Source organism: Mauremys reevesii, linkage group 1, assembly GCF_016161935.1.
Source record: "Mauremys reevesii isolate NIE-2019 linkage group 1, ASM1616193v1, whole genome shotgun sequence".
In the NCBI taxonomy this organism is placed as follows: domain Eukaryota; kingdom Metazoa; phylum Chordata; order Testudines; family Geoemydidae; genus Mauremys; species Mauremys reevesii.
The window spans coordinates 190,055,111-190,071,599 of record NC_052623.1 but is presented as its reverse complement, the minus strand read 5'-3'; the positions used below and the strand labels follow the sequence as shown (position 1 = coordinate 190,071,599).

Here is a 16,489-nt window from a genome sequence, read left to right as displayed (position 1 = left end):
GCTACCCCTCTGATACTTGAAATTATAGTTGTTAGTCACAATACCATGTTTTGGGTGAGAATTCACAGGGTTTTAGTACAGTAATCTACACTTATTTTCTAGTTTATAAATTTTGTTAATTAAGGGGAGAAATATGTGTAGGGTTGGTATTTTGTGTGGCTTGGTATAGCATAAGGTGTGCAATTTAATGGGCAGATTTTCAAAGTTGTGCATGTAGCAAATGCAAGCACATTTAATTTTGTGTGCACAATTATCACAACTGTGAATGTAACATGAATAATTAAGCATATAAGCAGCCGGTTGGGTGCATAGTAGGCCTGTTAAACATGCTGCTGAACTGCAGCAATTGCACATGGACATTAAATGTGCTTGATTGTTTGCAGACCTTTTTTGAAAATCAAACCAGAGTCTACCTTAAAATCTACCTTCAATTGGTGGCAGCCAACTTACATCTGTCTCTGTGTACAGGAAGATAGTTGAATAAAACAAGAGCTTTCTTAATGATGTGAAGCTGGCATGTTACTGAATTTTATTTATTTCAGGGTCTACTTATGTTTGGAAGTTAGTACATTTCAATTACACACATACACACCATACAACATTGTGTGTGTGCACCCCTCAGTTCTAGTCATAAACACAATGCTGTTTGCGTGCTCCTCTGTTCTAGCTCGGTTCGTACATACACAATGCTGTGCCCCTCCATGGTGTGTAGGCAGGCACAGTGCCCCTTGATTCCTGTTATATACACATGCATTCTATGCACCGCAGTTCTATTTTCATGCATGCATTCTCTGCACCTTAGATCTAGTTTATCGCACACACACACACAGCCTCTCTCCTCAGCTTGCTCTTCTCTGTCTCTCACCCACTGTCTCGCTCTCTGCCACTAGACACTGGATTGCTCAGTGATGAACTCTTTTTTGCTCCTGGACAGCTTCAATGGACAGCCATGTGATTTAGAAACTCCAGTTACCACTGGAGCCTGCAGTACAGGGGGGTAAAAGGAGGAGGAGTAGAGCAAAAAGAGAAAAAAAGAGCTTTCCTTCGGTTTGGGCTCAGTCTGTGGAAATATAGCTCGCTAAACAGAGGTTTCCAATCTCATCTGAGATTGATCTGGAGGCCACTGGGGGAGTGGAAACCTGGGACTTAAAAGTATATTTCCTTTCGTCCCCAACGCAGTGGTAGCTTCCATTCAGAAGTCTCTCCGATTCACACACTGGGTGGCTGCTGAGTCCCGCAGATAACGGTGAAGGGAATACTTAGGTGCCAGTTGATTCATACCAGGAGGGCTCTTTATTTTTCTTTGTGGTTCCAGTTTACCCCCCCCCCCCCGTCTGTCTTTCTTTCCTGCATGGAAAGACAAGGACGATGGATGGATTCTTGGTAGGATGGATCGTTCTGCTGTGGGTAACAGGTAAGGGTTTGCCTACCACAAAGAGTAATAACTTTTTGGATTCCATGGGGTGCCGATTGTGTCTTTTCCTGGAGCCTGTGTGTGAAAGTCCTTGGCGACGCGGTGCAGTGGTGGGGGGAGGATTACATCTGGTGATGATGTGAGAGAGAGACATGCAGAGAAATGCAGGGTGAATGTGTGTTTGTTTGTCTCAGTTAGCAAAGTCTAGTGTGTTGTTTATCAGGGTCATGGAAGTTAGAGGCAGGAATGCATTGTTAGGTCACAGTCAGTGCTGCTCCCTGCCAGCGTTTTCTCTTTTACACATTCCCTCCCACCCCCAGCCTTCTCCCTCCCAACTTCAACATGAAATTCAAATGCAGCTGGGCTTTGGGTGCAGGGTGTTGGAGAACGTATCAGGAGAACTGGGGTGATCACCTCGTGCTGGGAGGAAGGAAAAATCTAGGGGAGTCCTCACTGATATTTTGGCAGTGGTTTGTATTCTTTGGCCAAAATCCACGGTTTGGGGGCCTACAGGAGGACAGCTAGAGGAGAGAGTGATCAGCAATATCTATGGGGAGAAGGCTTCTGATATCCTGAAAGCCCCACTGCATGCCCCCAAAACATAGTGTTCACAGAGATTTGGGGCTTAAGGGTTAGACTGTGGTCCTAACACTGCAACAGTGCATGGCTAATTGGTCAGGGTGGCAGCTCTCTGCCTTTGAGGTGAGTGGGCCAGGGAGGTATTGCTCTCTTTCTGCTTCCTCCTGGCTAGGGGACATCGGTTGCTCCCAACTTCCTCCTTCCTCCCACGGTGGCATCACCTTTCTCTCAGGCTGGTATTGCTTTTGCTGCATCCCTCTCCCCACCTCACGTTGAGCTGAGAGAATCAGAGGGAGATTGCTCCCTACCAGACAGTGTCAGATTGAGAAATTCCCTCTGACGTTCCCTGTCTGATAACTTTGGGTCTGATGTCTGTGGCTGGGACCAGAGCGACGCTCAGGCACTTCTGTCCTAGGGTGCTGACGACGGTGCCACTGCGGATGACTGTTAATTGGGGTGAGCAGGAATTGGGGTGTTTGATGGCGGAGGATTGCCTCAGTGGGTTGGTGTGTGGGAGTATGAAAGGGAGGTACTGGGCTTTGGGGAGGAGACAGTGTGAACCCAGAGGAACAGATTGTCCTTGGCTGCTGTGCCAGAGGGATAGCACAAGGAGCCTTTGCTCCCCGTGGACACGCCCACACTAGGGCCAGGAACAATTGTAGGAACTGCTCCCTTCCGGCGCTCCTGGCAGCACACACCAGTCCAAAGGGGTGTGAAGGAGGCAAGGCCATGTCCACCCTCTGCATTGGCTCCCGGAGGGGTCCAGGCCTGCTGCAGGGGGCACCCAAAGACGGGGCAGCCTGCATGCTTCCTTTATGAACTGGGGAGGGACTATGACTGCACAAGCCCTCTCCCAACTTCTTGTGGGATGGGTGGCTCTTGCTTGTCCTCCTCAGGGCAGTACGTAGTTGGCAGTTTAGCCTACATAGAGCCAATAGGAAACAGCACCTGAGAGCAAAAGGGGGTGGGGCTCGAGAAGGGGCAGGGGAATGGGCAAGGGGAGAAACAGACAACAAAGAACAGACTGGAAATGGGGCTAGAAGCAAAGGCAAGTTAGGGAAGGAAAGGAGAAGGGAGAAACAGCAGGATAAGACTAACCGAATAGTCACATAACAAGCCATGGAGGAATAGCAGCCCCTTGTCAGTCACAGGTAGGAGGTGCTGCCTCTCAAGGAGCCAGTGCAGGCAAAGGCAACTGCAGGAGTAGTAGGGAAAGGCCACCGTTGCCTGACCTAATAAAAAGAAAGAAAAGAAAATGAGGTCAGAGAGAGAGGAGTCACATTTTTTTAATTTAAAATGCTTCTAGGTGGTCTCTGGTTTTCCAAAGTTTTCCCATGAAAGGGCCCTCAGACTTCCCACTCCTACCCAGATTCAGGATTCAGACAGCAAAATCAGCCTCTCCTTACAGCACCTCTCTCAACGTCACCCACCCACCTTCCGTCCCTTCCCCCTCCTTTTTCATTCTGAGTCACTTCAGTGCCAGTGCTTCCTACAGCTCCCTACCACGTCTCCATTGCATCAGTTGGGGCTTAGGCAGCTTCCAATCCTCCACCTCCTCCTCTCAGTTGCTGTCGTAGTTTAACATTTCAGTATGTGGGTTTAGAGCTCCTGCACTTCCAAAATTACCACTACACTAGTGCCTGCCTGCTTACAGTGGGGTACTGATATCTGGCCCCCCACCATGCCCTGTCTAAAGGAGCCCTGGCCTGGTAGTTAACAACAAGGTATTAAATTTCCTCCCTTCTAAAAGAGCTTCCTATCTGGGCATGATCTGCTGGCTAACACCATGGAATAGATACATTTCCCCTTTCTAAAGGACCTGTAGATCAGGATATTCCACCTGCTACCATAAGAGTTTGCTGATATTTCTTCCTTCTCAAGGAGCTCCAGATCAGGACATTCCCAATGATGTAACACTGGGCAATTGACTAAGTTCCCTTTTTTAAAGGAGCTTTTAAAGGGCACTGACTGCAGTTTGGAGCAAGTGAGACTGGTATGGGGAACAAGAGTTACTATTGCAGTAAGATGGCCTTCCAAGCTTGTCTGGTGCTTGATTTTCAGGATATTACTGATTGGTGCTGACTGCCAATAGACAAAGGCCTCAAAACAGGCAACAGGTTAGCAGTTGCTGATGCGCCAGTGGATTGAGGGCATCCTTTGTTGCTGAGCTGAACTCTGTGAATGAGTTCAATATCAGCTTTCTTCCCTCCTGCCCTCCATCCACTGTCTCCCAGTGTTTGTGCAGGTCCTGTGTGTCTCCTCTCAGTGGGGAGAAAGCAAAGGGATGTGTGTGAGAGTGTATGTGTGTGCGGGGGGAGAGACTGACTGATTGACAAACACGGATGCAGGCTTTAGTTCTCCCCACTGGCCAAGCAGAGGAATTAAAGGTCTGTATCAAGGTAAGGAATTCCAATTCAGCCAAATCAGCAAATTAATTCTCTGGAAAAAGAGAGTGGGAGTGGGGGAAGGAGAGAGAAGAGCAAACGAAAGAGCGGGTGAGACAGAGAGGAAGCAGAGAGACAAACATAAGAGAGAAACAGATTCTCGCCCCCTCTACTCCCCACCTCCTTCCTTTAGGTGGGCTGAGAAATTTCAAATCAGTACTCACAGTTCCTTTCCTCCCAGCAGCTAATTCCTCTATGTCCTTTGTCTGCTTTTCATTTTCGGCCCCTGCATTTATCTTTTGTTTGGTTCTGTGCATTGTGATTTCTTACTGCAATTTCAAAAAATCCTGTGTCAATTCCAGTGGATATGGTTGGCTTTTTCCTGTCCCCAAGTGCCTGACAGCTGGTGTTTTAGTGACAGCAGTGAAAGAATAAAGGGCCGTTTCTTGTTTATTCTTTGCCTGAAGGTGGTAGTGAGGATATTCTCCCCACATTACGGAAGGACAGGTACAATTTGTTGAATACCTTTGAGCTCATTAGCAAGGTTGGCCCAGGTACTGTAAACCTGCTTGCTGTCACTGGGTTATGTGGGTTATGGGGTTAGCATCCTGCAGTCAGATTTTTGTCTTTTATGGTTTTAAGTGAATTTGGAGCTGGTGAAAGGTTCAGCCTTGGAGACTGAGGTCCTCCCTTTATCTATGGAACAGGCACGACATGGGCAGCAACAGAGCAAAGGGACTACGTCTAGGAGAGCTTCCAAACTAGGTACACCGCTACCTCGATATAACACCACCCGATATAACAAGAATTTGGATATAACGCAGTAAAGCAGTGCTCTGGTGGGGCGGGGCTGCGCACTCCGGTAGATCAAAGCAAGTTCAATATAACATGGTTTCACCTATAACACGGTAAGATTTTTTGGCTCCCAAGGACAGCATTATATCGAGTTAGAGGTGTACTTGATCTTCAGCTCCCTGTAGATCACTGCACTGCTGTCCCTTAATGCTACCCTCAGGGGCGGCTCTAGACATTTTGCCGCCCCAAGCACGGCAGGCAGGCTGCCTTCGGCGGCGGGTCTGCTGGTCCTGCAACTTCGGCGGACCTCAGGACCAGCGGACCCTCCGCAGGCAAGCCACTGAAGGCAGCCTGCCTGCCGTCCTCGCGGCAACCGGCAGAGCGCCCCCAGTGGCTTGCCACCCCAAGCATGCGCTTGGCGTGCTGGGGCCTGGAGCCACCCCTGGCTACCCTACAAGGACAGTGGAGGAATCCTTGGATGGTATAAAGCCACCATTAGCTGGCTTTACTCTCTCTGCTTCTCCAACCGCAGCTGGGTGGGTGTGCTAGGGCTGGAGGGGGCAGTGCTGGATTGGCCCCAAGGGAACTGCTCTAGCTGCTGTAAGTTAGAACAGCACTCTAGCCGGCTTTGCCTTCCCCCTCTCAGCTGTGCCAAGCATGAGCTAGGTGCAGCTGGGTACTGACCTGTGTACATTTTCTTATCTATTATTCCCAATGGGTTGCATGTGAGTGGTGCTAGCACTGGTGGAAAATACTAGTGCACTCTAGAGCTCTGTCAGAGTAGCAGTCGTGGATGGCCTATTCAGTTCTCAGGCTCCTGGTTGGCACTAACATTTATTGGCAATTCTGAAAGTGGTTTCTGTGATGTAGGGTTGCCAACATTGTATTTCAAAAACAAGGGACTGTTTTCTTAGCACCCTCTCCCCTCCCTCTTCCTGATATTATTATCATTATTTTCATAATTATTATTATTATTAATAATAATTAATAATAAGCACCACTCACCTACATTCACCAAGGGTATTTCTTGCTGCTTTTTGCAGCACTCAGAAACTCCCAATCTTGCTGCACAGAGATGAAAAAATGAAGGACATCCGTTGTAATAAGGGACTGATGGGGACCCTACTGTGATGGTGAGCTGAGACCACATAGCAGATGCCATGAAACTACTATAAGATGGTCGTGACTTTCAGTCAGTAATGGGATGGGTGGTATTTGATCCTGTGAGTAGACCTGTATTAATATTTTACTTGAACATATAACCGTAGGTTTGAGGAATATAACAAAGGAGCAGCAGTGTGAAGTAGCCAGGAGTGAATGTCACATGATTCTGAGAGTTTAATGAGGTGGGTGAATTATTGATGAGAGGGTGACCCCTGGTGGATCCCTGACTCTTGTAAAAGGCCTGGGATAATCCCAAACATTGCAGGGATTGTTCAACCTTGTGCTGCAGTGCAACCCTCCAGTTAAGTCAGAAGCATGGAGTATCTATGGAGCCACATCAGAGTGAATGGGGAAGATCAAGGAAAGGCCAGTGTCTACTGCCATTTGTTAGGCTGAAGAATCCAAATTAGATTCTAGGCCGAATGATTTCATACTGGGGTTCCATGGACTGGGTCTCATGATTTACACAGTTTGTGCCTTCTTCTGCCCACCTTTCCTTCTTTAGCCTGTGAGTTTAGGGGTGATTTGGCTGTGGCTCTCGCTTTGTCCATGGAATAGGTACAGCAGCAATACATGCTTCTCCACACTACTCCACCAGTGTACCTCAGATCTGGCCTGGAGGGTCACCTCTAGAGCTAAAAGTATTGTTCAGTCTCTATGGCCTATTCAAACTTTGGTCTCTTGCTAACTAACAAGGTTGACAATTATTGCCCATAGTAAGAACACCAGTCCACTGGGGAGTGGATGGAGGCCACAGTTCATTTCCCGTAAGTCACTGTTGTGGAAAAATTACCACATGTTGTGTTTGGATCAGAACAGCCCGAACGCTTCTTTACTATCTAGCTGCTCTGCCCTAATACAGGAAGACAGAAGCTTATATAGATTAAAACTACTTCTAGTCAGGCACACTTCCTCATTAATACTTTTTCTTTATTAGGAATACAGCAAAAACAAGCTTTTCCTGTTATTCACAGGTTGTTTTTTTTGAAGCTTATATTTCTCAAGATTTGCTGTTGCAATTGTGTCACTTGTAATTTTTTTTTTCTTTCTCCTGCTGCCCTTTGACCACGTACACACAGCCTGACCAGACTTTAGCACGTACATAGTTTTCTTGACCAGAGTTTAGGCCTACTAAATTTTCCTTTACAGTCAAGTACCAGCCACCAATCAGATAGCAATGACTTTTGGAAGGTACTTAATTGGACTGGATTCAAACCAGCAATTAAGAGGCGAAAGTCTCTATATAACATTCCAAATCCCTTTAGTTATGTACTCACTGGCTCTCATCTTCTTTACTCATAGAATTTTAAGGCCAGAAGGGACCATTGTGCTCATCTAGTCTGACCTGCACATTGCAGGCCACAGAAACTCACCCACCCACTCCTGTAATACACAAGCCTGTGGCTGAGTTACTGAAGGCCTCAAATCATGATTTAAAGACGTCAAGTTACAGAGAGTTCACCATTTACACTAGTACACACCAGTAGGTGACCCATGCCCCAGGCTGCAGAGGAAGGTGAAAAAAAAACCCAGGGTCTTTGTCAAGCTGACTTGGGGAAAAATTCTTCCTAACCCCAAATATGGCCGCAGTTTGATCCTGAACATGTGGGTGAGACCCACCAGCCAGATACCTGGAAAAAAATTCTCTGTAGTAACTCAGAGTCCTCCCCATCTAGTGTCTTATCTTTGGCCACTGAAGATATTTGCTAATAGCAGTTGCAGGCCATATGCCATTGTAAGTAATCTCATTATAATACCCCCTCCATTAACCTATCAAGCTCAGTCTTGAAACCAGTTAAGTTTTTTATCCTCACTGCTCGCCTTGCAAGGCTGTTCGAGAACTTCACTCCTCTGATGATTAGAAACTCTTATCTAATTTCAGACATAAACTTATTGATGGCCAGTTTATATCCATTTGTTCTTGTGCCAACATTGGCCCTTAACTTAAATAATTCCTCTTCCTCCCTGGTGTTTATCCCTCTGATGTATTTGTAGAGAGCAATTATATCTTCCCTCAGCCTTCATTCTGTTAGGCTAAATAAACCAAGCTCCTTAAGTCTCCCCTCATAAGGTAGGTTTTCCATTCCTCTGAACATCCTAGTAGTTCTTCTCTGTACCAGTTCCAGTTTGAATTCATCTTCCTTAAACATTATTCCAGATGATGTCTTATCAGTGCCTTGTATAATGGTAATAATGCTCCTCTAGTTCTACTGGAAATACACCCTAATGCATTTTAGGCTTACATTAGCCTTTTTCACAGTTCAGAGTTATTCTGTGATCAACCAATACACCAAGGTCTTTCTCATCATCTGTTGCTTCAAAATGAATGAATTTTTATAGCAAAAATTCTTGTGGTTGGTCCCTAAGTGCACGATCTTGCACTTTGCACTATTAAATTTCATCCCATTTCTATTACTCAAGTTTTCACGGTTGTTCAAATCTTCTTGCATGATATTCTGGTCCTTCTCTTTGTTGGCAATACCTACCAACTTTATGCTATCTGCAAATTTTATTTGCACACTCCCACCTTTTTGTGCCAAGGTCAGTAATGACAATGTTAAATAAAATTGGTCCCAAGACCGATCTTTGAGGAATTCCACTAGTAACCTCCCTTCAGCCTGACAGTTCACCTTTCAGCATGACCCATTGTAGTCTCCCCTTCAACCAGTTCCTTAACCACCTTTTGATTCTCATATTCATCTGCATCTTCTCCAATGTAACTAATATTTCCCATGTGGAGCTGTATCAAATGCTTTATTAAAATTCAGGTTATCTTCTCAGAGAAAGAGCTCAGGTTGTCTGGCACTATTTGCCTTTTGTAACACCATGTTGTATATGATCTCAATTAATGTTTACCTCTATGTCCTTAACCTCTCCCTCTTTCAAAATTTGTTCTAAAACCTTGCACACATTTGAGATCAAACTAACTGGCTTATAATTTCCCAGTTCACTTTTTCCCCCTTTCTTAAAAATAGGAATTATATTTGCAAACCTCCAGTCATAGGGTATGACAGATTCCTTAAAAATCCTTGCTATTGAGCTTGCAATTTCATGTGCCAATTCCTTTAATATTCTTGGATGGAGATTATCCAGGCCCTCAGTTTGGTCTCATTAAGCAGTTTGAGTTTAGCTTCCACCTTAGATGTGGTAATTTATACGTCCATATCCTTTTTCCCATTAACCACCCTGCCACTGTCAACAAGCTCCTCATTACCATTATTAAAAACAGAGGAAAAGTATTTGTTTAGGTGGTAGGACATACCTAGATTGTCTTTAATGTCCATGCCATCCTCAGTGCTTAGCGTCCTGCTTCCTCTTTCCTTGTTTTCTTTTTATTTATATGTCTAAAGAACCATTTACTATTGGTTTGAATTTCCTTTGCAAGGTCCCACTCTGCTTGCCTTTTGGCAATTCTCACATTTTCCCTATACTTTCTGACCTCCAAGAGGTAGCTTTCCTTGCTGATCCATCCCTTCTTACATTCCTTGTAGGCTTTCTCATAACTTCTTTGAGATGCTTGTTTTGTCCAGCTTGGTCTGCATTCCTTCCCTACGAATTGTTTCCCTTTGCTTGGGAATGCAGGCTCCAGATAGTTTCTGAAATTTTGACTTAAAATAATTCCAAGCCTCTGCCTCCTTTGCATTCTGATCCTTAAATTCTTCAGTCCGGTCCACTTCCCTAATTCATTCCCTTAATTTTGTAAAGTTTGCCCTTTGAAAGCAAGGACCCTAGTTGCAGACTTACTTTTGTTTATCCTTCCATTTAGTTTAAACTGAATTAACTCATGATCACTCAAACCAAGGCTGTCCTCTACAACCAGTTCTTCTATGAGGTCCTCACTACTTACCAACACCAAATCTAAAATGACATCACCTTTTGTTGGTTTGTGACTATTTGGTGAAGAAATCTGACAGTTTTAACATACAGGAATACCAGGGTCTTACCATTATTAGCAGCAGTTGTCCTCCAATCTGTACTGGGAAGTCTCCCATAATCACACAATCCCCAGTAGTATTTATTTCATTAAAAATATTAAAGAGGTATCTATCTATATCCAAATCGGATCCTTGGGATTTGTAGAAGACCCCAAGCACTATCCTAGTGGAGCTTCTGTTTCCTTTCTTCCCCAAAGTGATTGTGAACCAAACAGATTCCATCACTTCTAATTTCTTTATGATCTATACAAGGCTACTTCACCACTGTTAGCTTCATTTCTGTCTTTTCCTAAACAGCATATACCCTTCAATACCTGTATTGCAGTTATACCGACTGTTCCACCATTATTATCCCTATGATTTCCAGTTCCTCCATTTTGTTACCCTGGCTTCTTGCATTGGTGTACAGTCATCCTAGCTCAGGGGTTCTCAAACTGGAGGTCAGGACCTCTCAGGAGGTTGTGAGGTTCTTACATGGGGGGTCACGAGCTGTCAGCCTCCACCCCAAACCCCGCTTTGCCTCCAGCATTTATAATGGTGTTAAATATATTACAAATGTTTTTAATTTATAAGGAGGGGTCACACTCAGAGGCTTTCTATGTGAAAGGGGTCACCAGTACAAAAGTCTGAGAATCACTGTCCTAGCTGTTTCTGCTTGGCTTCACTCAGATTCCTCGCCCAGGTACAGTCATTTTACTGCCGTGTCACCTACCTGACAATTACTGTCAGTGGTATTGTCACTATCTTTCCTCTTGATGTCCAATCCCCTACCCTCTGTTGTTCTTTTCTCCATTGTTGTATCCTCTCTTGATTTTCCTCCTGTTCAATATTAGAATAAGGCATGGAGATTACTTGAGCGTCTCCCCCAAATTACTAGTTTAAAGCTCTTTTAATCGGTTGTGCTAACCTCCCAGAAGTCTGTTTCCCCCCTACTCAGGCAAAGTCCATCCCATGAGAAACAGTCCTCTGTCCGTGAATGCCTCCCAGTGGTCGAACATCCCATAGCCCTCCTCATAGCACCATTGTTTGAGCCATCTGTTGATCATCATAAACTTTCATCTACTCTACTTTCCTTCTCTCAAAACTCAGGTTCCTGGGTCTCCTGATTAAAATTTTTACAGAGATTTTCCTAAGCCATGTAGTTCAGAGTCCAAGGACTCCTGATTTCATACATACATAATCATCTTTCTCTCATATACACAAAGTTATGTAAAACCAAGGAATGCTGGTTCTATGGTTTCATAGCATTAGCCATACTAGATCAGACAATTGGTGGTGTGGGCCCTATAAGTACCTAGACAGACCTCTGTGCACGATCTGGTGACCTTAAGAATAAAGTTTATTTTATTCTTTCATCAGTTTGGACTAATCTCCTCTCTTACAATAAATGATTGCTAAATGGACGCAGCCAGGACCCTCTTAAATTCTGCTGATGTATTTGATTCAATCATTGCTTGCAAATGTAAGTGCCTCAGATTACCTTTATATTATGTAATCATTTCCTGTAAATTTTCTTTAATCACTACGAAATTTACTGGTCATTACTTGTGTCTATTGCAGATTGCATAGCACAGGAGTGAGTAAATGCAGTACATAATTTAGAACCCTAGAGGGAGCTTAGAAAGGAATCAGCAGGAAAAGAGGAACAGATACTACGCTTGATCTTAGCTACTATACAGTATTGCAAGCCCCAAACATAGAAAAATTCAGTCCCTCTCTAGTCCTAGTTGTATTAAACTAGATGAAGAGGACACAATCAGTTGCTCATAACTAAACCTTTCATCATTTTTAAAACCTCCATCATGTTTCTTGTTGCTCTTCTCTCTAAACATCCCAGGTTTCTGTACTTCACCCTCATATGCGCACATGACGTCCTTTCTGTCCTCATGATTCCTTCAAGTTCAGCCACATTTCTTGGAGGTGAGGAAACTTAAACTGGTAGCTGCATCTGGATTATTGCTGCACCATTTATTTATATGAAGTCACCATCACGTTTTTCACTTTGTTTTAATGGAACCTAGCAATTGGATATCTTTTTTTGATGGCTACTGCTGAAGCAGAAGCAGCATAATGAGTGAACAGATTCAGATTTTTTAGTTGAAGAAATAACAGGTTTAAAATTCCCAGTTCCACACTGTGTGTGTGTGTGTGTGTGTGTGTGTGTGTGTATTAGGGTTTAACTAGAACTAGGGTTTCCATTGCTCCAGCTTCTCAATCTAATGCTACATTGCTCTTGCTGAACATCATCACTGGGCACTGAATCTTAAAGAATATAAAAAAGCAAGTGGATAAGAGTGCTACTAGACTCCTTGTTGTTTTTGTGAATACAGACTAACACGGCTACCCTCTGATACTTGTTGTTGCATGGAAGATGCCAAGTTGCTCATCATATGTGTCCCATACACTGTCTGATGGAAACAGAACCCCTATACTGTATTGTCCCACACATTCCCACTCTGTTTTCCCCTATGTGGACCTCCAGAAGGGCATGCGGGTGGTTGGTCAGATGAGAGTTTGCTAAAGCTCTGCTAATCATTTATTAAAGCAGTCCCTGGCTTGCCCAAGCCCTTAATCTCATTAACAGGAAAGTGGCCTATGCAGGGAAGGGACTTTACCGTATAGAATTCACTGAAAATAACTGTGTTTGCTAAGCAAATACTTCGTTCACAAGGGAAAGATTTAAATACCCACCATTTCTGCAGAGTCACTGTTTTATCAGCTGAGCTGCAGCAACATGATGGGTCATCTGGTTAGCTAATTTAACACACTGTGTGGGGTGCAGATAGTGTGGAGTCATGCATATTACTTCCTATGGCAGGTTTGTTACAGAGCACTGGGATGGGGAAGGTATTGAGAATGGGAAATAGGGCCTTTAATCCATAGGTGACCAGTTCAAATCCAGCCTAAAGCAGAAGTAGTTGCTATTTGTTACCAGATCTCATGGGTTTTGGTGTCCAAGTGAAATAAGTTGTGGGCCTCAGTCCCAGCTCCTAGTAGACAATTATCTATATCCCTCAAAACTGGCATTAATAGGCTTCTGTGTTGCAATCTCTTCACAATCCAGTGACTGAATTGGTTCTGTACACTGTGCCTTGCTAACTTCTTCAAAAAGAAAAGTCACAACATTAGTCCAAGACTCTCCATTCCCCAATCCCTTTGCTTCTGCTCCGAATTCTGAGATCTCTGCTTATTTTCTGCTTCTAACCTTTCAAACTGCCTCCTGTGGCTGCATCCCTTCACACCTACTATGTCCCTGGCTGACTCTCCTTTATCTTTAATTGGTCTTTCCTCTGCTTCATTGTCCTCTCCCTTCAAGCACACTCTTGTTTCTCCATCTTAAAGAAACCTTCCATCATTCTAATATCATTCTATAACTACTACCTTAGCTCCCACCTCCAAGATCTTTGAGTACCCTTGCTGACTTCATTCTTCTCCTCCATATCTCTCCCTTGATTTCTTACAGTCTGGTTTCTACCCTCTTCACACTGCTAAACGTGCCTTAATTGGGGTAACTAAAGACTACCTTCCAGCTACATTTAACCATTCTGTACCTTAGATCTCATTTCCTCCTACTCACCCTTATACTTCCTGTGTTCATCCCAATGTTTCTCCTCCCTTTGCCTCCTTTTCCCCCAGTCATGGGCGCCAGCCATTGCGGGAGGCTAGCCCCCAGCCCCTCCCCTTCTGCCCTTCTCACTTTAAACTACCGAAAAAGAAGGGTGCATCAGCAGTCACACATGTAATTCACTCCCATGTGTCTGCTGTGAGGTCCAATATGTCAGGCGGGGACGCAGCTCTCTTGTCAGCTGGCAGATAAATCGAATGTTAGATACTGAATGACACCTATTTCCGTGAAGTGCAAAAGCCTAAGAATTCTGGCCACTATCCTTTGCTCCTCCCACATGGAGAGAATTTGCTTAGTGTCCAGACTGCACTCCAGTTGCAGCAAGAGTTGTGTGATCTGGATTCATACCTATAGTGTCTCAGTATGGGTGTGGGACTGTGTTATGCACATTACAAGGAGCCAGATTCTGCTGTGAGTTATGCCGGAGTTAAATTTGGGTAATTCCATTGAAATCAATGGAGTTACTCTGGCTTTGCACTGATATGAGTGAGATCAGAATCTGGCCCACTTACTGAATGTCTTTAGTTCATGGAGTATCCTTATCCATAAAGTGCCTAGTCCTTTACAAGTGCCTAATATGCCCGCCCCTCTCATCCACTTTCTTTTTTAATATCAAAACTAAACTCACATAATCCTAATGTTCTCTCATGCTTGGATCTTCCTCAATGCGTGGACAGAAACTGCTTGTAAATTCACCTACAATAATAAAGGCAGTTGTCCAGTTCTGTCCTCGTCCCAGTGCGGCTGTTGTTATTATTTGTATAAGCTGTAGTGCTTAGGGACCCCAGTTGTGGGCGAGGACCCTGTTGTATTAGGCACTGTACAAATACCGAACAAAAATGTGGTTCCTGCCTCAAAGACGTTACATTTGACCCTTGAGCCAAACTCTGGGGGGGGGTCTTATTCCTACTCCCCAAACATCCTTGTTAACATACCTTGAGGGAAATTCCACCCCAGCACCTAAAATCTGATGGTCATTATAAGTCTATGTGAGAATGACACCATTGTAAAACATCTAATCCCATCTGTGCCCAGAGCATGTTGTCCGTACCACTCTGGGGGATGACACCAATGTTTTTGTTTTGTAGCACTTGCTGAGGGACTGCAGGTCACGGTGCCTGAAAAGAAGAAGGTTGCTATGCTGTTTCAGCCTGCCCTGCTTCGCTGCCACTTTTCTACTTCCTCCACCCAGCCGGCTGTGGTGCAATGGAGGTTTAAATCCTACTGCCAGGACCGCACAGGAGAAGCTTTGGGTCTGACCCCCTCAGGGATACAAGCGGTGAGCAAAAGGAACCTGGAGTGGGATCCCTACCTGGACTGTGTGGACAGCAGAAGGACGGTCCGTGTCGTAGCCTCCAAGCAGGGATCCGCGGTCACAATAGGGGACTTCTATAAGGAAAGAGATGTCACCATTGTCCATGGTAATGCCCCCCTAGCTGCTTTAGTATTGTTTAGAATCATTCCTTGGCAATTATGAATACTGAAGGCTGTTGGAAATTTTTTAGTTAACTCCACCTGGGGCAAGGGTATTAATTATTATTTTTTGCATAATCCTAGTGCCTGGGGACCCTAGTCATGTACCAGGACCCAATGGTACAAGTTCATTCTTAGACAATGGACTCTACCAACTAAATCTGACCCAGAAAGGGGAGTTTAAACTCATTCCTCCTGGACTTTCAACCTGCTCCACAAAGGGGCTCTAATCCTGACCTGGAGGGATTACTCTCTCCTGGGCCAACAGGGGTGTTCTGTTTCCATGTGCATTTAGTTCTGAGCTTCTCCATACTGCTCCCACCGATGGGCCCAAACGCTGACTTGGTGGTGCCAGCTTCTTCTGTGGTAGAGAATGGGGAGTGCAGTCTCCATGGCTGGGCTTTCCCCCTCACGAATCTTCCTATCCTTTTGAACAGACCTCCTCTCCTCCTGCCCTGCCAACATGAAGGAGTAATTCTGCATCTCATGTTCATTCAACTCTGGGCTTCATCACCTACTCCAATAGGGACCTAAACCCACTCCCGCTTCAGGAGGGAGAAAAGGAAGAGATTTAAGCTGTGTGAAGTCAACTGGGGGGAGCTGAGACTTCCCTCAATCTTTTGCGGGAAGAGGCCATGTGAGACTAGGACTCCTTAATAAATGTCATCATCTCTAATTCAACAAGCCAGCTAGCTGGTAGGGGTTACTAGCTCCTTGCTCCCTGGTGTGGAGGAAACACACTCACCTCTTGGAGGGGAGGGAATATTTTACTTTGTTTTCTAGTGATGTCTTTGGGAGATGGTTGATGTGTTCCAGAGGAAGTAGCATCTAAACCCCGTTTGCCCAGCAGGAGTACTGTCAAGACACTGGGCCATTGCCAGTAGGGAGGGCAAAAGGAAGGGGAGTTAGTGGTTTGTCCAAGGGCTCCATCCTCTGCCTTGCACTCTCTTTGTGGGCCTTGCCTGTGGTGTTTCTCCAACTCCCCATTCAACACCACAGCTTACTGAGCTACATCCGTTTTCGGAGTAATGGGCTTGTGTTACTCTCTTAGGGTCCAATCCCACCTCCCTCTGGAATTAATGGGGAGTTGGATCGGTCCCTTAATCTACAGCTAGAGGCT

The 16,489-nt window shown here is 44.9% G+C and overlaps 1 protein-coding gene and 1 long non-coding RNA gene across 9 annotated transcripts in view; one reads left to right on the top strand and one right to left on the bottom strand.

The window, feature by feature from the left end:
• Positions 1 to 1,279: 1,279 nt before the first annotated feature.
• Positions 1,280 to 16,489, top strand: part of ILDR2 (immunoglobulin like domain containing receptor 2) — a 49,559-nt gene continuing 34,349 nt past the window's right edge. For 6 of the 8 annotated variants that reach the window (XM_039529025.1, XM_039529007.1, XM_039529001.1 and 3 more), the window contains exons 1-3: positions 1,335 to 1,414; positions 12,109 to 12,191; positions 14,985 to 15,317. In XM_039529025.1, the coding sequence (XP_039384959.1) occupies positions 1,389 to 1,414; positions 12,109 to 12,191; positions 14,985 to 15,317 (442 nt within the window). In that variant the 5' untranslated portion in view covers positions 1,335 to 1,388. Of the gene's footprint in view, positions 1,415 to 1,763; positions 2,450 to 12,108; positions 12,192 to 14,984; positions 15,318 to 16,489 lie in introns of those variants that run through there. The other 2 variants (XM_039529018.1, XM_039528994.1) reach the window with 2 other exon arrangements.
• On the bottom strand, positions 1,408 to 15,287 carry LOC120400464. Its single transcript, XR_005595827.1, has 5 exons — positions 15,209 to 15,287; positions 10,984 to 11,090; positions 4,602 to 4,706; positions 3,092 to 3,225; positions 1,408 to 1,542 (listed from the first exon to the last, which is right to left on the bottom strand). It is a non-coding gene; the product is annotated as an uncharacterized LOC120400464 (long non-coding RNA).